Genomic DNA, 24274 nt, shown 5'->3' with positions numbered 1-24274 from the left:
CGGTGCCTCAGTAGGACAAACTACCTCCGCTCCAAAGTGCCCCGAACGCCGCAGCTCAGGAGCTGCCCCGAGGAGCTTGACCTTTTTTTTTTTTTTTTCCAGGTTATACTTTGATGTTCAAATGCTTTGGGAAAGGATTTAATAAAGAAACGGCATGTTGCCAGCGTTGCCCAAGTCGAGGTAGGCTGACCTTTTTTTTTTTTTCTGATCTATTATATTTGTTACAACTAAATAATAAGTATTACTTAGTAATAAGTTAGTGTTACTTAGTAACTGATTAGGAAGAAGGCACAACTAATTGTGAGTTATTACAACTTGCAACTAGGTCCAGTTCAGTTGACCACGTAAACACTTCGTTCCACCAAACTTTAAGCTTGAACAGTGACTTGCGGGAAGGGAAGTTAATAGTTTGCAAGGGAAACCAATAAATGGTTTGCTTTCAGTGACAGCTGTTTATTTTTTATTTTTTTATTATTTATTTATTTATTTATTTATTTTTAGCTTTTTATTTTTTAAAAGACAAATGAATTGATTATCACCCCATGCCTATGAAAAACCTCCCAAGTGTATGGGGTAAGAATTTTTAAAAATTATTATTATTTTTTGGATTTTTAAAAATATTTTTCTAAAATATGTTTTATGGTAAAAGATTGACAGTAACACCTACTGGTTTAATATAAAATTTGAATATATACTATATTTGATATATAAGTTAATATATTTGATATATAGGAATATATATTTGATATATAAGAATATATTATATTTGATATATATATTTGAATATAATTATATTTGATATATAAGTATATATCATGCTCTTTAATTTTGACTTAAAAATTTATCTAAGTTCCTTTTTTTGTGGTACAAAATGTGAAATATATTTTAGTTAATAACAGGTATTTCTTACTCTTAATTTTTTTTCAAGTTTGCAAAGTGTGAAATTCCAGGAGGAAGTTGCTAAGCATAATAGTAACAGATATCTGACATACAATAGAGTAAAAACAAACATTTCGATTGAACCTTTGAAAGAAAATAGACTATTTCCTGGTAACAATTAACATTGCATCAACATAAGAATTAATAATAGTGAGAAATAAGTAGAGTTTTGATATTAAAAAAAAAAACACATGTTAGTGCCTCACTCAAAGACAATGATTTTTAAAAATAAACGACTTCTGGTTTCAAATTTAATTAAAATGTAGGATATCTTCATTATCAAAGCTTATGCTGAAGTGCCATTTTTTTTCTTTTTTTTAGTTTAGTTTTGTTGCAAATGTATAGACTATTCAAACTTTTCGTTTAAAATGCTCAGGCTCGGGCCTCCTGGGTGACTCAGTCAGTTGAGGGCCCAACTCTTAGTTTTGGCTTAGGTCATCATCCCAGGGTAATGATCTCAGGCTGGGGCCCCATGTGGGAGTCCCCGCTCAGCAAAGAGTCTGCTTGAGATTCTTCTCTCCCTCTCTGTCTTCCCCTCCCCCTCAAATAAATAAATAAATCTTAAAAAAATAAAATGTTCAGCCAAAAAACTAAATAAGTAAATAAAATAAGTAAGTAAAATGCTGGGGCTATTATGTTGAAATTCACACATAAAATTCTTAAGATTAATTTTATTTATAATTATGAAACTATACAGATTTTTTCTATAGTGTCAAAACTCTGTAGGCATCAATTAGTAATTAATTAACTTCCAGAACTAATTTTAAACAGCTATTTTAGTATTCAGCTTTTTTTGAACATAGTCTAAATTACTTTTTTTCCTTAAATCTTACCTTGCCAAACAAATTGATAGCATAAAAGAAAAATTTTTAAAGTTCTACAGACAATCTATGGTGCATGTTACTACATCTCTTATATTCTTATGTTATTTTTTACTTGGGAGGAAAACTGACAACTCTATCAATTAGTCATAACTTAGCTATCACTAATTAATATTACTAATTAAAGAACAATATACAACACTTACCTCAAAGTTATAGATTATAAGTCAATTTAACTTGAAACTGTTAACTGTGCAGAATGTAGCATAGATTTACTTAATTGAAATCTTCTAGAAATTATAACCTAAAATTAAGTATGTTAGTTTTCCATAACGTTTTAACAGAGTAGGGTTTTTTTCTTTTTATTAAGTAGTTTAGTGAATTTTTTAATCTTATTTTGAAAATTATCTGCAGGTCTGGTTGGTTTATAGCCTATTGACCTAACACAATATATTTTCCTTAGAGAGCATGTAAAATTTATTGAAGACATACATGAAAGGGTGAAAGATAACTATTTATTCCTCTGACATCTGAGAAGAATAGGATTTCTTTGAAAATGTTTTTTGAGTAGTGAGATTACTTTAACTTAAAAACATTGTTCAACAGTTGTCTTATAAAGCAGTAATATAATTTAAATATCCCAGAGTATCATAGTGAAGCTCAAATAGCTGCCTAGCTATTGTTTTATTTTCTTGAGGATGACTATTGCATAATAATATTTTTAATAGGTGACCTATAGTGTCGGATTCTTAGACTTCTGCTTCTCTTTTTCCATTTAACGCCTGTCCCAAACTCTCAAGGTCCTTCTCCAACCCTCTTTGTGCCTCTGCAGCTGACATAAGGACCAATTTGAGTCCATCACTTTCCTACCATTCCCATCCCATTTCCCAAGCTCATGTGCACTTCTCTTGTATAAGATTACTGTACTATCACAAGATTAATAGGTAATATTTAGCCAGGTACTGAACTGAGTGCATTCCAAACATGATCTTTTCTAATTTGACTTCCACACTGATGACAGAAATATGGTTCTCCATTATCTGTAAAAGAATAAAAGCAAATCCTTAGCAAAGCATACTTGATCTTTCACAATCTTTACTGAGTCTACTTCTCTCTAGTCTTATTTTTCATCTCTTGCCATTTTGACCCACACTCCCATGCCCATCACTACAAAGCTTGTGAACACAGTATTCCATGTGTTGTGAAATCTTATGTCTACCCCATTTCTGTCTGACTAGGTCCTTCTTAAGCATCCTTCAAGGATTATGTCAAATTTGCCTTCTCTCTGAAACTTCTCAGTTCCCCTTATTCCTTGTCCCCACACCCCCAACACATAATTCAGAGTGGGCAACAGATTTTAATATTTGACTCCTTGACAGGCTATTTATTCATTTTTGTGTCTCCATCTCCTGGAACTTAGAAGGAATTTAAAAACAATAACAAAAAGTAATTTGGCTATTATTTAACTAGCGAAAAATGGCACCTGTGGATAGTTGAATCATTATAAATTGTCCTTTCCTACATTATTTGTACTATCAAAAAATATCTCTGTTATTGGACCATTAATTACCTAATCAGGAAATGAACAAAAGAAATGCCACACTGGGACCTTATTTGATTGAGTTAAAAACAAATTCTTTGTCTATAACAAAAACAACAAACCAAAACAAAACATAGTTTCCACACTACAAATATTTAAATAGGAACTGAATGAACTTACTGTGTATCTTTGTGTTAGCACGTCTTTTATTTTCAGTGATGTTGTTTCCAGTAAGTGGTACTTGTGATGGGAAAGATCAGCACATGACCATCTCCTCTTCTGGTTCTGTGCAAATATGGCTATGTACTTCCTTGACTTGTTGCTTAGACACCCTGTTTGTTGTGTTCCAACTCTTTAACCTGAATCCTTCCAATGGTCCGAATGTTTGTATTACCTCAAAATTCACATGATGGAATCTTTATACCCTATGTGATGGTATTAGAAGATGGGACATTTAAGGGGTGATTAGGCCATTAGGGGGGATCCCTCCTGCATAGGATTAGTGCTCTTATAAATGAGATCCCACAGAGCTCCTTAGCCCCTTTCACCATAGGAAGATATGGGAAGAAGTTTGAAGCTTGGAAGAAGGCTCTTACCCATGCATGCTGACACCTTGATTTCAGACTTCTAGCCTCCAGAACTGTAAGACATAAATTTCTGTTGTTTATAAGCATCCTAGTCTGTGGTATTTTGGTATAGCAGCTAAACGGACTAAAACACTGCTGTTTTGAAGTTACCATGAACAGTCTTCTTACCAAGTAGGCTGACTTTGAGAGTATTGAGTTCTTACCCTTTTTGACCTCTATATCATACAACACTATTTTAGAAAATGATTTATTGATTTCCATGAGATCATGCTTTTATTACATCCTCATTTCATAGAAGTCTGCATTAGAAAATTAAAATTCCTAATTACGTCATTCTTTACTATCAAACACGTGCTCACTTTTTTCTACAGTCGATCCCCTCCCTTTCATTCATTTCCATGACATGAGCTCCTTCCAAATTTGCATAACCTATGCTATCTGTTTAGCTGCACTCCATTTCCAGTGCTTAACCACAAAGATATCTTTTGCCAATTTAAATTCACTTATTAAACATGAAATATGTAGGTTTTTTTTTTCATTTTTCCCTCAAATTTTCTATTGCTAGTGATCATCATTTTTTTTTTAATTTTTCTATTCCTAAAGGAATCCTTCTGATTATGCTTGATTCTTTCTTTTCCAAATTAAGGAATATTGAAACTGCATCCAAGTGCTCTTTTACTTTCTCTAATTATCTCTTACAATACCCTTTCCTAACTGTTGGGCATTTTGTTTGGTTCTTCTCACCCTAGTTCACTTCTTTCCTTCATCTTGGGCACATAGTTGATTCCACCTCTGGCTGAGACCTGCCGTCTGATTTAGTATGTGCCAATGGAATATGAGCTGAAGGGAAGCATGCAACTTTCACCTTACTTGCTTAAAATATGCTGGCCCAAGTTTACTCATCCCCCTTTCCTTTCTGGTGGCTATACAGGATGACACCATGAGGAAATTTGGGAGCCAGATATGGAATAGGCTGAAACAAGTCCCTAAGATGATCTAGAAAAGAACCAATTACCTACCTTGGATGGAAAGAGAAATAAGCTTCAGTTTATGTTTGCATTTGGATCCTTTGATTAAGCATGTTATCCCTGATTCTAACATGCTAATTATTGCCAAATCAACAGTCAAGTCTACGCCTCACAGTACTTCACACCAGAGTCATGGCAGTGTTCTTGTTCATGAGTCTACTTTTTCTTATGCATTCACAGAGGCCTAGGACGTTGGCCCTGAGAACTTGTGTAGGCTATAGGAGAGGATCACAACTTTCTCATAGGCAGAAGTGAAAATAGAATTGAAGCCAGAATTATGTATCTCCAGCATCTTAGGGAGAAACTGAAATAAAAATAAGGCAGTCTTTCTAATTGATTGTTCCATCCAAACAGGCCAGACACTGGAGGAATCTAAGAATAAGACTGGAGGGCAGAGCCTGGAGAAACCAAATGGCAGTAGGAGACTTCAAAGCAGAGAGTAGAAGACAAAGCCTAGAGAGACTCCTTCTTCAGCTAGGAAGGAGAACCATGGCACTTTAGGGAGGAATGTGGCCTTGGGTCAGAGTAGAGAGGGGAAGTGCATTGACTAGCCTCAGCATCTCTTATTTCTCCACTTTCCAGAGCATCCTTCAGTTCAACAAACAGATCTTTCCAGCTAGAGACAAATAACTGCAAATTAGTCTTATTAAATCTGTTTTCGTCATGTCAGTTATGCATTGCATGATTAAAACACTATAAACTACAATACTTTGTAAAATATGGTACTGGCTAGAACTGAAACATTGTAGGAAGAAATAAAACCCAGAAACATGCTCAGGAGAGTTAAAAACCTTCGTATCTCATAAAGCACCCCAAAACCAATGATGTAAGTGTTGATTTTCCCATAAAAGTTTTAAGAACTAAATTAAATAATTTTTAATTAACACAACCTTAAGTTGGTGTGTTTCCTTCTATTGTATACCAAACTAAATTACTCACTAGTTAAATAATCTAAATCATCTCCTCAGTTATTCATTCAACAAATATCTATTGAGTAGCTCTCTGTTTGGTACACTCTGGGATTATAATGGCACACAGATCTACTCTCTCCACTAATAGAGCTCAGAGTTTACAAGGAAAGAAAAGACACGTGAAGAGAAAATAGAGGAGCAACAAAATGAGGTTAAGCAAAGGATTCCAAGGTGAGACCTCAATGAGGAGTCGACATTATTATTCTGGAAAAAGAGGAGGGACAGTCAGAGGTGAAAGAAAGCTTTCCAGCAAGGAGAACAAGGCATGTGAAGACTAGAAACAAAGTAAAATATTTAACTTTCTGAAAACTGCAAGAAGTTTAGTAAAGTGGCTACTGGCATATTATTCAAATGGCTTCTTGGTCTCAGCTGCCTACTGCAGATAGAGAAGACAGGCCCAGTTTCAAGATATCTTCAACATGTCCTTATATTCGGGAGGGAGAAGGGGAATGTTATATTGACAACTGCTATCAGAGGAAAAATGTGCAAAAAAAAAAAAAAATGACATGAGTAGTCAGGATTATTTAAAGTTGTAACTGTGGTGACTATTTATAGTAAAAATTGTGGTTATCTTTTCAGAAACACCAATATCTGGAGAGAAAAAGAATGTCAAGAAAAAACAAAACATTAATTTTTAAATACTTTCTTAATCTCATTAATGGAGCGTTCTTGGTAAGAGTCTTTATTTCGTAAAGAAAATTTAATGCATTTTTATTGGCAATCACCAAGAATATAAGCACTGATTATCCTTCCTGTAGGTTCTTGGACTTCTTCTCATGGGATTTGGTGCATGGCTGTTATTAGATAGAAATAATTTTTTCACAGCTTTGGGTATGTATCTGTTTTCCTTTTGCTCTCTAAGTGAAGCCTGGCATTCCATTTTAAATAATTGGTTATGTGGTTTATTCAGCAGGTGGCAGTATTTCTCCAAAATTCATTTATATTGCTCAAGAATGGAAGATTGTGAATTGTTCTAATACACTCTGGATGAAAAGATAATGGAGATCAACATAGTGCTTAAGTTAAATCATTTCTTTTTTCTTAATTTTTATTTATTTATGATAGTCACAGAGAGAGAGAGAGAGGGGCAGAGACACAGGCAGAGGGAGAAGCAGGCTCCATGCACCGGGAGCCAGATGTGGGATTCAGTCCCAGGTCTCCAGGATCGCGCCCTGGGCCAAAGGCAGGCGCCAAACCGCTGCGCCACCCAGGATCCCTAAATCATTTCTTTTAAAACTTAATTACTCTCACCGTTACGTGTTACAAAAAAAAAAATAAAATTATCCTAATATAAATGAAATAGTTGGATGCATTTAACTGAATTAAAAAACCCTTTGTTTTACCATTTTGTAGTATGCCTTGGTCACTATGGACTGAAGTTTAATGACGAAGTATTGTTTTCATATACGTGTCCTTGGTAGTAGGGAAGGAAGCCACATTTCAAGTGCTCAGTAGCCATATGTGGCTATTGGGTATTAGCTATGTAATTAGGCAATGCAGATTTAGTTTATTTCCACTACTCAGTAAGTTCTATTAGACAGCATCATTAAATATATAACACAAGGCATGCATACTTTAGAAGCAACATTTCTTAGTGGACTTCAAGGAAGAAAAAATACATTTGCAGGAAAACAAAAGCTAAATGAAAAGGTTTCATAGGTAATGAAGTGCTACAAAATATTGAGTAATTTAGTTAAACTTTCAGCTACACTTGAAGTGTCTGATCTTTATTCTCTTCTGTTTCTATATGTTGATTATGGGAAAGTGTCCATGATGGCTGAGTGCATTAGTGGTTTGCTCAGAGTACATGGGTGTGTGGCGATCATATGACAGCCTTTCTTTTCTTTTCTTCCCCAGAAGAATGGCAATAATAGCTTCCAGTTATTTAATGTTGACTATGTGCCAGCACTGGGCTTAGCACTTCCCATACAGTATATAATTTAATAGTGTTGTAGTTAGGGTAGAGCAAAAGTCATTTTCTTTTTTTCTTTCCCTCCATTATAGAATTGAAAGATGATTCTCACTAACCTTACTGTACTTGCTTGTGGGGGCGGGGGGATGGAGACCCTAAACAGATAATCCGAAACTTATTCTTTAAGTTTTGGGGGTTTTTTAAATTATGTATTTAAACATTAAGTGAAATCTCAGTTAAGGTTTTAAGGCATGGGCCTGAAAATAACCAGTTTGTGGCAAGAAACTGGTTGGTTCCTCCTCTCTCTTTTATCTGCAACTTTCAGTGAACCTACTTCTTAAAAATGACTCTGCCTTCACCTCTCCATTTGTAAGAACCACCATGCCACCTAAGGGTCCCACCTTCCTCGGCTTGTGTTCTGACCTCCTTTCTCAGTTATCTTCCAAATGTCACTAAAATAATCTAAGATGATCATCTATCCACATAATATTAAACACTTTTTTTCTGGCTCCCCACTGCAATCTTTTATTCACATGGCAAATATTTATAGAGCCCATTCTACATGTTAGACACAATCCCATGAGCTGAGGATGCTGTACTGTACAAGGAAGACAAATGTGTCCTCAGGGAGCTTAATTCCAGTAAGGAAGACTGGATAAGAGTACACAAAGTGGGCATAATTTGGCCCCTATAATCCTGCCCACTTTCACTGGCTTCAAACCCTAAAGTGCCAGCAAAGCTGAGTGTCCAACACACACCATGCTTTTCTGTGTCTCAGAACGCCTGTATCATTCCAGCCAAGATATTTTCAATTTCCATCATTTAAAGCCCAAGCACAGTGCTGCCTTCTCCAGCAATCTTGCCTCCCTAAGCTCTCCACCCTCCTCCCCCTACTGGATTAGGTGCTCTTGTACCCAGTGGTGTGTTAGTAGACATTTAACAACTGGTTCTGGGATACAAAGTCTAGATTTATGGTATTTACCTATTTCTGTGGTTTAAATACGTAATGCCATGGTGGCTGATTTCACAGTGCCAACATGAATTGAGTTGGCTTACGGAGTTTTTGAAAATGTAACAGCGTTTATGAGCCAGAACAAACTGGCTCCAGCACACCACTGTTCTCCCATAAAATCTAGGTATATTTAATTTATTTCCTCCTTCTTCTTTTTTTTTTTTTTAACAAATATTTGTTAGGAACTCAGTGTTCTACACTCTGTATCATAACACTAAGCATTTAACAGTCTGTTGACTATGTAAATATATGTGGTCTCTAACACAGAGAGCTCAGTCTCGACGGAGAGAGAATAAAATACAGTTTAAATCAGGTCATTTTACCAATAAACTCAGAGTTTCATATAAGAGAAACATAACCCACACATATTAGACACTCAAATTTTTTATGAATAAATTCATAAATGTTTTGGATGTTCATTAAGCATAGAAGAGTTTACCTCAGGAAAAAAAAATTCTGCTTTCATAGAAGACAATGAAGATAAGGTGAAGGTAAAGAGATCTTCTGAAATGAAAACATTTTCTATCATGTCATTAAAGGAAGAAAAGTTGTTGCCAAGACTAAATAAGAGGGTGCCAGAATGAAGTTTAAAAAAAAGGGACACACTTGGGGCACCTGGGTGGCTCAGTGGTTGAGCGGCTGACTTTGATAAACATCACTTAATAAATTTATTTTGTGGTTTCCACAGATGAAGATAATCATTCAATAGTATATGTTTTTCAAATTTTTATTGGAATTGGATCTGCTATTGTTCTTCTTTGCCTCTTGGGTTATTTGGGAATTCACAATGAAATCAGGTGGCTCCTACTTCTGGTATGTATTTCATTTTAGCCTGAATGAATTTGTATCTTCGATTTTGAGTGTCTATGTTACACAAGTGAGCAATACTGATGTACTCCACCGTAACATTGCAGTGTAGTGTGCCCTAGGGAAGAAGGTAAATGAAGCATTTCCCCTCAAGAAACTTCCCCTCAAGAATGTTCTTAGTGAGTTTTTCATGGATCAAATCTGGGACTCTGCACCTACACACTTAGATATTACTTTTCGACACAGAGTCAATAGGAACCCAAATCCTAGGGTTGCCTAGGATAACCAAACTTAACCAAACTTAAGAATCTAAAGACTGAAATCCAAATAAACTGTTAATGTCAATAAGCAATGTGGGTTAGCAAGGAAAAGAAAACATGTCCAGGACTCAGCAGTTTTCTCCCTGTGGGAATGCCGTGTGGGAAGCTAACTTAAAAGTGAAGTCGCGATTTATTATTGAACAAAGAGAAATATAACTGCTGAGAGGACCAGACTCTGGCATCTGGCTTGCACACTATGTCTCCCTAGCCATATAACATGAAAAGGTAGATTATAATTAGAAATATAGACCTAATATGGACCATTTACCAGGCCTGTGGTAGGTATAGATCACAATGCGCAGACTCAGATGAAATATAGCTTTTTAACGTTTTCTTTTTTTTTTTTTTCTGTGTGTCATGAAACACACAGAGATACACAGAGAGAGACAGAGCCATAGGCAGAGGGAGAAGCAGGCTCTCCACAGGAAGGCTGATGTGATGTGGGACTTGATCCCAAGATCCCAGGATCACACCCTGAGCTGAAGGCAGATGCTCAACCACTGAGCCACCCAGGTGTCCTGGAACCTTTATTATTTAAATATTCCCTCTGGCAGAGGCTCTTTGGGCAAAGCTGGAAGCCACACTTCCTTTTCCCTCTGGGGTCTTAGCACTCACTGGAGTAATGCCAGGAAGCCCAATGCTAGACTCTGCTGCTCTGGGAGTGTTCAGCCCTCCAGGATCTGTCTCAGACTCTTGTTAGTCTAAAAAGAGATCTCACTTTCTCTTCTCATCTCCTACCTTTCTCTTGTTCCAGAACATTTAGCATAATTTTCTCATTGGGCTTCTAATTTTGGATCTGGAAACCAGGACAGAAATGGCTTATAGGAAAATTTTTATTTTTCTCCTTGCCATAAATTTCCCTTTAGGCAAAAGGAGTACAGAGCCTGATACTGGTATAAAATGGGAGATGAGTAAGGAAAGGGGAAACTAGAGGGAGAAAAACAAACATCTTCTAAGTTCTGCCTTATGGAATTCAAGTATGAATGGACGGTGACTGAGCATAGACCCCATCGCAAGGAATGTACATAATACCAGGACCTGAAGCTAAAACACCACACTCTTGTCTGGACACTCGGATGAAGGGCACTGCTACTTTTTGCAATCAGGCCACTTTTTCTATTCTCCTCTGAATTTACCAATATTTTTCTGATGGATACATTTTTCCTTTAACCATGTTAATTCACATAGTCAAGTTATGGGCAAATTTTATAGGTCTAAGCACTATTCTTTGTCTTAAAGGTGATTTTGCAGACCCCTACTCCAATTGAATAGATATTAGTCTTGCAGTTTAACTCTTCAGGGTGGTTTATTGTGGTCTTTTAAATTATATATATATATATATACACATATATATATATATATATACACACTCATATATATATATACACACACATACATATATATACATATATATGTATATATATATATTTTTTTTGAGTGAGAGCATGAGTGGGATGGGGAGGGGCAGAGAGATAGAGAAGCAGACTCCCCACTGAGCAGGGAACTGGACACTAGGGCAGGGTGGGGGGGTGGGGAGAGGGAACTATCACTTCCTGTGTGTACCTTAAGATTGTATATTTCCTATGATATGCCTTGTCCCATCATTGAAGCATCTAAAATACATATTAGAAACACAGTTGCCATCTCTGTTTTTCTTTTGTTTCAGTACACAGCACTGTTAATGTGGGCCTTTGGTGTTCAGGTTGTGTTTTCAGCATTCATCATCATAAAGAAAAAGGAGGTATGGAAATATCACCTTTTTACTTGAAATCTAAAGAAAATTGGATATCTTAAATTACTGAGACCTATGAGCCTATATTAAGAGAAAAGGTAAATGTCTTTGGGAGTGGGGGAGATTTGTTGAAGTACTACAGAATTCTATAAGGAAAGGGCCAAGGGTCAGAATGGAAAGATGGGATAGAGAAATTTGTCTTCAACTCAGCGGAAGATTGAGAATGTTGTAAATAACAAAGAACATGGGGTAAGAGGAGGTGATACTGAGTATAGGGAATCCAAAACTGGTCCCAGCCAACTGTGGCTACCACGAGTGACTCAATTCTATTTTTCTATGTAAACTGACTATATATATATATTCTACTTCTTTAGTCTTGTACAAATTTGAAATTTTGTGATTTTATTTAAATGAGATGAACCAGGGATCCTGGGTGGCTTAGTTGGTTAAGCATCCAACTCTTGATTTAAACTCGGATTATGATCATAGGTCCTGAGATCAAGCCCCACATTGAGCTCCCCACTGAATAAAGAGTCCGCTTGAAGATTCTTTCCCTCTGCCCCTCCCTGCACAATCCCTCAAATAAATTAAAAAGTCTTTAAAATAACAATAAATAAATGCATAAATAAGTACATAAATAAGTGAGATTAACTGAATAATTCCTGTATTTTGCACAGGTATGGTCATGAGTGATATAATTAATCACAATAAGATTTATATTTATCAAATTAAGTTAAAAAATAATATATTACCTGAAAAAAACCTTTTGGAAACAAAGCTTACCCAGTAAGGTCAATGATTACTTTCAATTTTTAAAGAAATGTCATTGTTTCAGTGTAGTCACAGTCTGTCTTTTTCTTTTTCTTCAATATTTTATTTATTCATGAAAGACACAGAGAAAGACAGAGACAGAGACAGAGACACAGGCAGAAGGAGAAGCCCCTGTGGGGAGCCTGATGCAGGACTTGATCCCAGGATCTGGGATCACACCCTGAGCCAAAGGCAGACACTCAACCGCTGAGCCACCCAGGCGTCCCACAGTCTGTCTTCTTGTGTCATGGGAGATTGTCCTGTAGTGAAAGAGCCTGGACTTGAAGTCATAGAGATCTACAGATGACTAGTGCTCAGCAAGCTACTTCACAGCCCAAAGCCTATGTCTTCATCTGTACAATATGGTTCCTACTTTCCTCCTGTATAGAGTGACATCAACTGACGACTTAAACAGTTTCTTTTATAGACTAGCTACTTCATTTGCTCTCCTTTGCTTGGCATCTATCCTGGATATCTAACCACCCAGGACTTACTGTTAATGATCTGACATTTAGCACTAAAATTTCTGTGTATGTGTGTATGTGTGTGTGTGTGTCAATACAGAGTGTGAGTTCTATAAAGCTATGCTTATGACAAAGCACTTCATCCCAACTTATCAGCCTCTCACTTGAGGATCTGATGATAGAACTTGAATATAACACTTCAGGATCTTTAGCGCATAAATTTAGTTTATCAGTGTTGTTCATATTCACTTAAGAGTTATTCACATACTCATCTCTACTTAATTTAAGAAACAGAATGACCGTTTGAGAATAATTACCATGTGCCTGAGACCGTGATAAGCACTCTATAGGCATTATAGTTTTGATCCTCACAACCTCCAGAGATGCATTGGTTAGTCCTACTTTCTAGAACAGGAAACTGAGGATTTGAGAGAAGAGATACTTGCTAAAATATATCATGGCCAAATGATAGAGCCTGAATTCAAACACTTATTTACTGAACCTAGAGCGAACAGCTTTGTTCACATTGATTTTTCTTCTACATTCATATTTAATTAAGCTCTTAGGAGCCTCTAAATCTTTTATGGTACTTACAGCACCCAACAATGTGGGAGGTACACTAGGGCTTCAAAGGATGTCAGAATAAATAAGTGTGAGGGAATTTCATTTATATAGCAGTCACAGAGATTATATATGAAACTCTTATGTACTAAGATGTGATTTATATGCACTCTGGATCTCCCAAATAATGCTTTAAAATATTTTATTTATTTGAGAGAGGAGAGATGGGGAGAGAGAGAGAGAGAGAGAGAGAGAGAGCATGAGTCAGGAGAGGAGCACCGGGAGAGGGAGAAGCAGGGTCCCTGCTAAGCAGGGAGCTCTATGCCCCAGGGTCATGACCAGAGCCCAAGGCAGATGCTAAACCAACTGAGTTGCCCAGGTGTCCCACTGAATAATGCTTTAGAAGGTAAATAAGAACATAAATCTTCCCCTTCCCCACAATATAAAATGGGAAAACGTTTTCTATTCTAAATAAAAATTGACTTAGAGAAAAAGTTAAATAAATAACTTAGAAATTTAGATAACACTGCATTATTCTAATCTTCTTAAATGGATTAGAGCATAGATATATAAGTTAACTACATAAGAGTTTAACTTGTACACATGGTTCAATTGTTGTAGTATTTCCACCAGTAATTTCATTTTCATTATTCAAAGACAGCATAATACAATGAGAAACCAGTAGCCTAGAGTTCAAATGAATCATATTGAGAAGTCCCAGCTCTTCATCGTCATTCATGTAAACAAAGCAAATAACTAAATTATCTGAGTATCTAGCTCTTTGTTCATAGTACTATCTGTTCTTTTTACCTTTAACTTTAGCTATGAAAGTCATATAAACTTCTAAATATTTAAGTAAGTTACTATTAAAATCTACCTCTGCAGTATCTATATTTTGAAATAGTAGTTTCCCCCCAGACTTTTTTTTTTTTAAGATTTTATTTATTTATTCATGAGAGACAGAGAGAGAGGCAGAGACACAGGCAGAGAGAGAAGCAGGCTCCATGCAGGGAACCCGATGTGGGACTCAATCCCAGGTCTCCAGGATCACACCCTGGGCTGCAGGCGGCACTAAACCGCTGAGCCACCTGGGCTACCTGCCCCCCAGACTTTCAAATCTGATTGTTTTTGTTACAGTATTTTGAAAGGATAATTTTTCAATGAAAGTCATAATTCTTGTATAAATATACAGTAGGCATAGGTCAACGATTTTATTTAGGATCTTGATTAATGTAGGAACCGGTAAGAAATCAAAACCAGTTTGAAAGAGTGTCCAAAGGCCGTTTCTTAATATATACAAAATGTGGTTGGTAGGGGAGATACCAACTGCACCCCACCAGGAAAAATTCATTTGTGTTCCTCTGACAAAGAGTCAGTTGTCTAACTATAACTTCCTACAACTTACAAAGTTGTGAAGTAAGCTAAAAACTAAAACAGGTATATGCTCCCATAGAATAAGACTCTGAAGTTATACTAAAGAAAGCCCAGTTTCCACTGAATAGATGCTCAGTAATCCTTTTTGGTCCATTTCAAAGTTTTTCAGTTTTTTCTGAGGGTACAAGAAGAAAAACAGAATCCTTAGACATTCAGGAGAATAGCCCATAACTCTCTCCCTAATCATAAAACAAGTCTCCTATATTCCTCCTGTAGATCATAATGCAAAAAACCAAATGCCTCAGCACTTTCTGAGATTGCTAAAAATGTTATAAAGAAGAAAAAGAAAACACAGAGCAAACTGACTAAAATACTCCTTTATTAGGAACCATAAGGAAAGTTTCTTCCAGATTTTGACTCTATTTTTCTTTCCAAGTTTTATTTAAATTCCAGTGTCATATTAGTTTCAGGTATAGAATTTAGTGATTATGTACACAGTGGGATATTACTCAGCCATAAAAAGGATAAAATCTTGCCATTTGCAAGGGCTAGAGGGTATTATGCTAAGCTAAGTAAAATAAGTCAGTCAGATAAAGACAAATACCATGTGATTTCAGATTTTGACTTTTGATGCAATTTTCAACAGGTTCACCAAGCATGGCATGATAAAATTGACTTAATCATTAGTGAGTATGGATCTAAAGATATGCCTGAAGACATACCCAAGTGGACTGTTCTGAATGCTTTACAGAAAACAGTAAGAAAAAAATAACATAAAACTAAAAATCAGATGCCAAACCTGGTCCCTGTGGGTAAGGAGGAGACAGGGAAGGGCAGGAGATAGGGTCAGAGGAATGAAAGGTTCTTGTATTTCTTCCCCCCAAAACTGGGTGGAATAGCACTGTTCCCACTTACAGATCTTGACTTTTATCCTCCTTTTATAACTTAAATCTCCTATTCTTGGTTAATTGATGTGCATTTTAACCTGGTTTCACCTGTAACAGTGGTTTTCTCCCAAGTGGGGTAATCTTCCCTGCTGCACCTGTGGGAGAGAAGTCTGAGCACAGCGCTTGCTAGCACCAGAGAAGCATAGTGGTTACCATTTGAGGTATCCATTTGCCGCATATGAGCTTTCTGACCCTGGACAAGTACCTTTATTAATTTCAAGTTTCATATTAGTAAAATGGACAGAATAACCCTTACCTCTGGTCGGCAGGAATAAATGAAGTAATATATAGAATGTATAGAAAGCCTTGGATCTGGAACTAATACTTGTTAGCTAACATTATTAGGATTATTATTCTACAGTTCAAATATATCTAGGCAGGGCATAAGAATGGGTATTTTCACTCAAATGGTTTATATAGATCAGCAGCTGGAACATAGTAAATGCTTGATAAAGAAAACAGCAAGCATTGGCATAGCACCAGACCTTTCTGGAAACACTTTGCCTGTATTATTAACTCACTTAATCCTTCAAACCCAATGAAGAACTATTATCCTCATTTTATAGATAAAGGACAGTGAAATTTAGTAACTAACCCAGAGTCACACAGCTAATTAGTTGGTAGAGCCAGGATTCAATTCCAGAAAATGTTGCACTAGATGTTATACTCTTAACTATTATACTAGGTGCCCCACATAAAATATTATTTTTGGTGTATTATTAGCAGCAATGCATTTTAGGAAAATTGAAACATAATTATAGATGCTCTTACTAGTCTTGTTTTTTCTCAGATATATGTGACATGTATGTATTACTTTATTAGATTGCATTAGGGCTGATGGCAGAGAATCAAACCTTCCTATGGAGATAAATTGATAAACAAGATAGCAGTTTAATCTATGACATCAGTATTATTAATAAAAATCTAGTTTATAGTTCCCAGGCACTGGTATAATTGAGATAGCACATATAGCTTTGATCAAACTCATTTTCAAAACCCAAACTCTAAAGCATCATTTAGTCATGCAACATTTCCAAAATTGTTGGTACATACTGTGACATAGGCAGTACTGATGCTGTAACTTTCAATAACAAGTTTAGAAGCAATGAAATATTCATTCCAACTTTGTCTTAAATTCTTGATGACAAATAGATAAGCTGATTCTTTTACATCCTCCCAATTCCACTTGACAGGATTAGAAATGAGGTGTTTCTTAGATGTTTTATCGCTTCTGTGGCTATTTGCCTTACCAACTTTTTTGGTTCTCCGTGGCCATTTTTTTACACAATGCAAAACTTGAAAGTTAACATCTTACATTGAGTCTAAGAGAGTAAAAAGAACCCCGTGTCTCTTTACATATATTAAATACACATAGCAGCATTAAATATAAAAAGAGCTGCTATAATGAGGAGGAAGATATGGCTGCTGTGATCTCTCTTCTGTCTTCTGGCTCAAACATAGTTGGTAGCCTCAGTAAATCAGGCATTTCTTCCATCCTGGGTTCCTTTAATGATAAATTCTTATCTAACAATTTCATGCTAACATAGCCCACTGACATTTAAAGATCTTTAGTTCTGGCTAACATTAACAAAAGTAGCCACGAAGTAATGGATTAAACCAACAAAAGTATACTTATATTTGTAATTTACTACATTCCAATGGAGAATAATAGCTTTTCTTCACAAAAACTACTTTAATGTGCATGGGAATCATAATTAACTGCATTTTGAATATTTTATAGTAAAATTCATAGAATTTCTTTTTTTTAGTTGCAGTGTTGTGGCCAGTACAATTATACAGATTGGATAAAGAACAAAAATAAAGAAAATTCAGAACAGGTGCCATGTTCTTGCACAAATTCTACACTAAGGAAATGGTTTTGTGATGAGCCACTGAATTCAACTTACCTAGAGGTAAAGATAAGGCTCTCTCCAAGTGTTTGCGGTGTCTTTTTTATTTTTTCAAGTCAACTTAGAATTCTGAGCAAAGTTTTATATAAAACAATGTTATTTATAGTGATTAGGTTCTTAAGTTACTTTATGAAACTGAACTCATAATTAGATGAATAATTATTATTTCAGGTATATAGTAAACAAATTAAATAAACTTTCTGGGAGTATGTCATCCAAGTGCTCCTGGAACTTGGGATACCATCAACCTTTCTCTCTAATCCTCTTTCCTGAATCCCTGCAGATTGGCAAATCTCTTTTGGCAAATTTCTGGTCTATAGCGTTGGTAAGGGAGCTGCAGTACCAGAGGTAAAGAGGTATAAGGATTGGCAGAAACTAAAGGGAAGGGAGCCCAGCAATGACACAAGCGGTGTTCAGGTAAATGCAGCAGAAGCAAGAGTAGGGGTTCATCTGCTGCTTACATGTATGGGATATTGATAAATGAGATTTTCACTGCAATAACTTCTAATACTTTATATAGTTTATATGCTGATGTTATTCTAATCATAAGATGCATTTTTCAGTTACATAACTCATTCACAGATAAATAGAGCATTATGTTTTTTAAAAAGCTTCTCCTATTTGGGAAATAATCATTTTAGGTTGTATTACGTACCTTGCTGTATTACAGTAATTTGCAGAAAATTAAATCCCTCTCTAAATTTCTGATTTTGGGTCACCTGGTTGGCTCAGTCGATGGAGTATGCAATTCTTGATCTCAAGTTTGTATGTTTGAGCCCCACATTGGGTGTAGAGATTACTTAAAATTAATTTTTTTTAAAAAAAATCCTGAATTCAGTTTTATGACAGCATCTTAGCAGCTTTAAAAATAGTAACTGAGATGTCCTGCTGTCATATGAAGTTCTCTGGACTAAAAAGTATAGTCTCCAGTTACACATTGACTTGCTTTTTAGACTCTGGTAAATCACTCTCATATTTCTTCTTTGTAATAGAATTATATATAAGACCATTTCTGGGAAGCCTGGGTGGCTCAGCGATTGAGCATTTGCCTTTGGCCTATGTTATGATCCCAGGGTCCTGGGATCGAGTCTCACATTGGGCTCCCTGTGAAAAGCCTGCTTCTCTCTCTGCCTATGTCTCTGCTTCTCTCTGTGTGTCTCTCATGAATAAATTAACAAAATCTTAAAAAAAAAATATACCATTACCATCTCCAAGTCAATCTAAATAACTTTTTTTCCTTAGGGTTGTGAAAATAAAATCAACACATGGTATAGTGATAATGCTTTAACATTAATTGGCATTAACTTTGGACTTTTGGCTTCAGAGGTAAGCTTTTGTTCATATGTTTAAGGATAAAATGTATTAAATAGAAACCATACATAACAAACTGCAGATGGAGTCCTAATCAGACAAATTAGTACAATAAGAGTCAGGATCTTGAAACTATTCATATTCAGGAGAGATATAGATCTTAACTGGAGGTAATATACCTAAGTCAGCCAAATGACCAGTTTAATAAATGGTCATCTTGGAAGTTAGTGATTTCATTGCTTTGTGATAAATATAAAAAACACTTCATATCTTAGCTGTGGGAGCCCATGTCAGGCAGTCTTCATGTTGGCAAACTTTGGTAATCTAGACCCATGTTTTACATTCGTAAATATACTATTCACTCATATACTCATTCATTCATTCATTCAATAAATTTGGAGGAAGGGAGAACATTTACTGTCAGGTACTGTGCTAGCTGTTAGAGATACAATGGGAAGCAAAACAGACACACTCCATGACTTGCAGGGTGCCAGATGCAGAATTGAGATTCAGAAGCAGAACTTCATTCTCCAGTCTCAGTGAAGACTGATGAAAGCAGGGAATACTATAGATATGAAGAAACTGTGAGAGTGAATACATTATTACAGTGTAGACTATAACATTGCAATGAATATATAATGCATGGTTTGATCAGAACAGGATACTGTGTTTAATTCTATGTTGATCCACAATGGCATTGACCTAAGGTTCCATAAATTCCCTTCAACTGGTAATAGTTAGAGTCTCAGAATAGTGATTAAAACATTCTCATCTGCATTAATACCATTCTTTTGAAATGTTTATTCTCCATTGTGTTCATGCTGAGGTATTTAAGACAAGACAATGCAAGATAGTACCTAGGGTCCATTTTATTATCTACCCTTTGCACACCATCTTCAACGATACTAGCACAAAAAGAAGAGGTTTTGTAGGACTAATGACATAGATGATGAACTAAAACGAGATGAGCAGTTCAAGACATTTAGTCCAATGATAGCCCATGTAATTAAAATGGAACTATTAGTTAGTCCTTCTATAAATGAACTTGGACAGCTGGGTTGCTCTAGAAGACTCTTTTTGCAGACTTCTTATTCACAACCGTATGTAACTTCCTCCAAAATTTTTCCACCCTCTCTGATCCCTTTTCCCTAAACAGCATGCATTTAAGTGATCGTAAGTGTTAACCTGGCAAATTGCTCTTGTTGATTATATTTTGATCTTTTGTCATTTCCTTTTCTTCCAGGTTTTGCAAATCTTATTAACTGTTTCTTTCTTCAGACACATCAAGAATAGAATATACACAGAAGTGTGATCCTTGGATTTTAATTTGCCCAGAAGAAACCAGCTAATTCTCAAAATAATCACATAATGTTCTTTTACTCCCCACCCCAAAAAAGGTTTTGAATTACATTAGTTAAGTTTAGGACTTATTCAAATCAATGATTATATGTAATATAGAATTATTGAATATTATTATAAATCACTCCATGAAATTATTATTAATTTTGTTTTTCAAAATAGCAAATTCTGCAGTTCAGAATTTTACCTTGAGTTATTTTCTGAATTCGGAGGATATCATCATATATACTGAATTCAAAATGTGATGGAGTATCGTTACATGTTTTGAGTTTCTTATATAGAAAAGTATACCTACATTCTGTTCAGAAAACCCTAATTAAGTAAGCAATTATAACATGTACCTTACATTTGCAAATTTTAAGAAAACAACACTGATTTGGGTGAGATTTAAAAGAAAGATTAAAAATCTTCATGACAGTGACTTCTGTACTGAATTAATCATCTATTTCTGTCTTCTGATTAATATTCAACAGTGGATAATAAACTCAAAATTTTAGAGATTTGGGTATACTTCAGTGGAAGTAATAAAATATTAAAATTACAATGAATTTTGAACTGTAGCAAAAATGTCTTAAAAGATCACTCAATTCCATACTCAACTGGTTCCTCATTTTCCTTAAATTTTGTTCAGTGCATGCATACACAATTCCCTGAAGGATATAAACATAACCTACCATTCTATTTTCCTAAAAATGATGTTGTGAGAACAGAAAAAAAAATCCTTTGACAAATAAAAAGTGCTGTATAAATGTGAAGAATTATCATATCATTGTTGTTTTTTATAGCAAAAATACTGCCTTGACCTTGAGGAAATGAAGAAGGATCCATTAGCTGGATATCCTGCATTGCTCTTGCCCCAATAGAAGGCTCACTAATTCAATCATATATCTTTTCATCCATCTGTTCAGTACACTGCAGATTTCAGAGACCTATGAACTTTTTAAAAGACAGTGCAATAGGAAACAGAATAACCATGTTCTCTAAAGCAGCCTATAAACACACATGCCTTCATTTCTTTAAGAAAGATTCTTTGGAGAATTTTTTACACTTTATTTCTATTTATTTTAAAAATTTTATTGATTTTAATTCCAGTATAATTAACATACAGTGTTATGTTGGTTTCAGGTGTACAATCTAGTGATTCAGCACTTCCATACATTACTCACAGCTCCCCAGGATAAGGGTAGTCTCTATCTGTCACTGAGGCTCTTTGCAACTCCAAAGCCTCACTCAGTGCTTGACGAGGTAGGTGGCCAACACATGCTAATGAATTTTAATGAGTCAGATTATTCAGCATGCTATCAGATAAAACTCAGCTGCCCTTTTAGATTGTCTTACTCTGTATTCAATGGTTTTGATTTCATTTGGCGATCATAAATATAATCTATCCAGACTTGTTTAGTAAACAGTAGCTGCCAGCTCAATTAGTCACTGCCACCCACATCTCATTACTCCAGCAACCCGAATAAGAGGCGTTGGCAAAAGTTTTTCTAAAAGGATTTCATTGAAACACATTTTTAATAGAATATTGCAGCAGAAATACTATCAGGCAGGCCTAAGTGTTTGTTGAATGTTTGCAGTATTTGTGTAATATTTTTATACCTTTGTTTTCTTTTTCTGATTTTAGAGGAGTATTTCTTCAGCATGCGAGTCCTTGGCAAAAGGAAAACACAAAAATCTAATCTGTTCACTACCATGATATAAGGCTGCAAAAAAAATAAATAAATAAAAATAAATTTTAGGAGCACCTGTATGGCTCAGTCAGTTAAACATCTGCCTTTAGCTCAGGTCATGATCCAGGTCCTGCACAGTAGGGAGTCTTCTCCCTCTCCCCCTGCCTCTACCCCTCTACCCTCACTCATGCTATCTCTCACTTGTGCACACACTCTCTCTCAAATAAATAAAAATATCTTTAAAAAATGTTTTTAAATAAATTTTTAAAAACCTATTTTACACCACCTGTTATTTATCATTGTTTAGTCTCTGTTAATTATTTACCTTCTGTATCCCTTTTTATCTTTGAAGTGACCCATTAGATGAAAGAGAATAATGGCATATTTGTAGTAAATCTATAAATATTTATTGAGTAATAATGGATTTTTAACCTTATACAAATGATAAAACCTGAGAGAACAGAAGCTAATACTTGACAAATTAGATTATAGAGGTCAACAATTTGCTAGTATTCAGAATATTTGGAAGAGTAAAAAGAAGTGTTTTTGTACCAGAGCTTTATAATATGAAAACAGAGTATATAATCATTTTTTTAATACTAAAACTTATTGCATTCAAGTACAATAGATAGTTCTCTGGATGTCTGAAAATATTTATGAAATGAAATATACAGAATCGCTGATTTCCTTCATTGATAGTTCATTACAGTTTGTTAACAATTCTAACAGTTCTTTACAATAACAAGTTATAATAGAGAAAAAAGTGTGAGAGATACTGGACACCAGCATGTCTAGAATATCTACAATATTTTAAGAAAATTCAGAATTTGTTAAATATTTGTGTAAATAGCACTTAAATTATCATATGTGGTGGAATTAGAAGATATTGTGTGAAAAAAATGAGTCATTATGTGATTAATTTTCTACGGTCTAGACACATTAAAATGTGGGAAAATCAGATTTTGTAATTAATATTCTAATGTAAGTTATTTACTATTTTTCACTTTATTTCACTCAAGAGGAAATGGTAATTCTTTTTTCATTTTGTAATGTATTGCTATTAAGATTCCAAAGAGTAGGAAGTATTAGGAAATATTTAAACAATAAAATCAGATTTAAGAGAAATTAAGGAGTCAATCCCATTTACAAGTGCACCCAAAAGCATAAGATACCTAGGAATAAACCTAACCAAAGAGGTAAAATATCTATACCCTAAAAACTATAGAACACTTCTGAAAGAAATTGAGGAATACACAAAGAGATGGAAAAATATTCCATGCTCATGGATTGGCAGAATTAATATTGTAAAAATGTCAATGTTACCCAGGGCAATTTACACGTTTAATGCAATCCCTATCAAAATACCATGGACTTTCTTCAGAGAGTTAGAACAAACTATTTTAAGATTTGTGTGGAATCAGAAAAGACCCCGAATAGCCAGGGGAATTTTAAAAAAGAAAACCATAGCTGGGGACATCACAATGCCAGATTTCAGGTTGTACTACAAAGCTGTGGTCATCAAGACAGTGTGGTACTGGCACAAAAACAGACACATAGATCAATGGAACAGAATAGAGAACCCAGAAGTGGACCCTGAAATGTATGGTCATCTAATATTCGATAAAGGCGGAAAGACTATCCATTGGAAGAAAGACAGTCTCTTCAATAAATGGTGCTGGGAAAATTGGACATCCACATGCAGAAGACTGAAACTGGACCACTCTCTTTCACCATACACAAAGATAAACTCAAAATGGATGAGAGATCTAAATGTGAGACAAGAGTCCATCAAAACCATAGAAGAGAACACAGGCAACACCCTCTTTGAACTGGGACACAGTAACTTCTTGCAAGATACATCCACAAAGGCAAAAGAAACAAAAGCAAAAATGAACTATTGGGACTTCATCAAGATAAGAAGCTTTTGCACAGCAAAGGATACAGTCAACAAAACTAAAAGACAACCTACAGAATGGGAGAAGATATTTGCAAATGACGTATCAGATAAAGGGCTAGTTTCCAAAATCTATAAAGAACTTCTTAAACTCAACACCAAAGAAACAAACAATCCAATCATGAAATGGGCAAAAGACATGAAGAGAAATCTCACAGAGGAAGACATAGACATGGCCAACATGCACATGAGAAAATGCTCTGCATCACTTGCCATCAGGGAAATACAAATCAAAACCACAA

At 35.3% G+C, this 24274-nt stretch overlaps 1 protein-coding gene across 2 annotated transcripts; it reads left to right on the top strand.

The window, feature by feature from the left end:
• Positions 1 to 28: 28 nt before the first annotated feature.
• TSPAN19 (tetraspanin 19) lies at positions 29 to 21160 on the top strand. Of its 2 annotated transcripts, none has more exons than XM_025992335.2 (9): positions 29 to 180; positions 6466 to 6558; positions 6645 to 6717; positions 9499 to 9623; positions 11604 to 11678; positions 15525 to 15635; positions 17595 to 17738; positions 18978 to 19061; positions 20290 to 21160. In XM_025992335.2, exons 2-9 carry the CDS (start codon positions 6493 to 6495, stop codon positions 20356 to 20358), a joined length of 747 nt encoding a protein of 248 aa, XP_025848120.1. In that variant the 5' UTR covers positions 29 to 180; positions 6466 to 6492; the 3' UTR covers positions 20359 to 21160. The 2 variants fall into 2 exon arrangements, with proteins under 2 accessions (XP_025848120.1, XP_072581385.1); XM_072725284.1 differs by lacking the exon at positions 29 to 180 and adding an exon at positions 3703 to 3942.
• The last annotated feature ends 3114 nt before the right edge of the window (positions 21161 to 24274 follow it).

This window comes from Vulpes vulpes, chromosome 10 (assembly GCF_048418805.1).
Source record: "Vulpes vulpes isolate BD-2025 chromosome 10, VulVul3, whole genome shotgun sequence".
Taxonomy (NCBI): Eukaryota; Metazoa; Chordata; class Mammalia; order Carnivora; family Canidae; genus Vulpes; species Vulpes vulpes.
The sequence above is the reverse complement of the archived record's forward strand: the minus strand, read 5'-3'. Positions and strand labels throughout refer to the sequence as shown.

Bases quoted from the DNA above. Each gene is read 5' to 3' on its own strand.
- TSPAN19 (XM_025992335.2), top strand. From the start codon at position 6,493: ATGTCAAGAAAAAACAAAACATTAATTTTTAAATACTTTCTTAATCTC. The intron at 6,718-9,498 runs GTATGTATCTGT...TGGTTTCCACAG, and splicing joins TAATTTTTTCACAGCTTTGG to ATGAAGATAATCATTCAATA. The intron at 15,636-17,594 runs GTAAGAAAAAAA...TCTTTTTTTTAG, and splicing joins TGAATGCTTTACAGAAAACA to TTGCAGTGTTGTGGCCAGTA.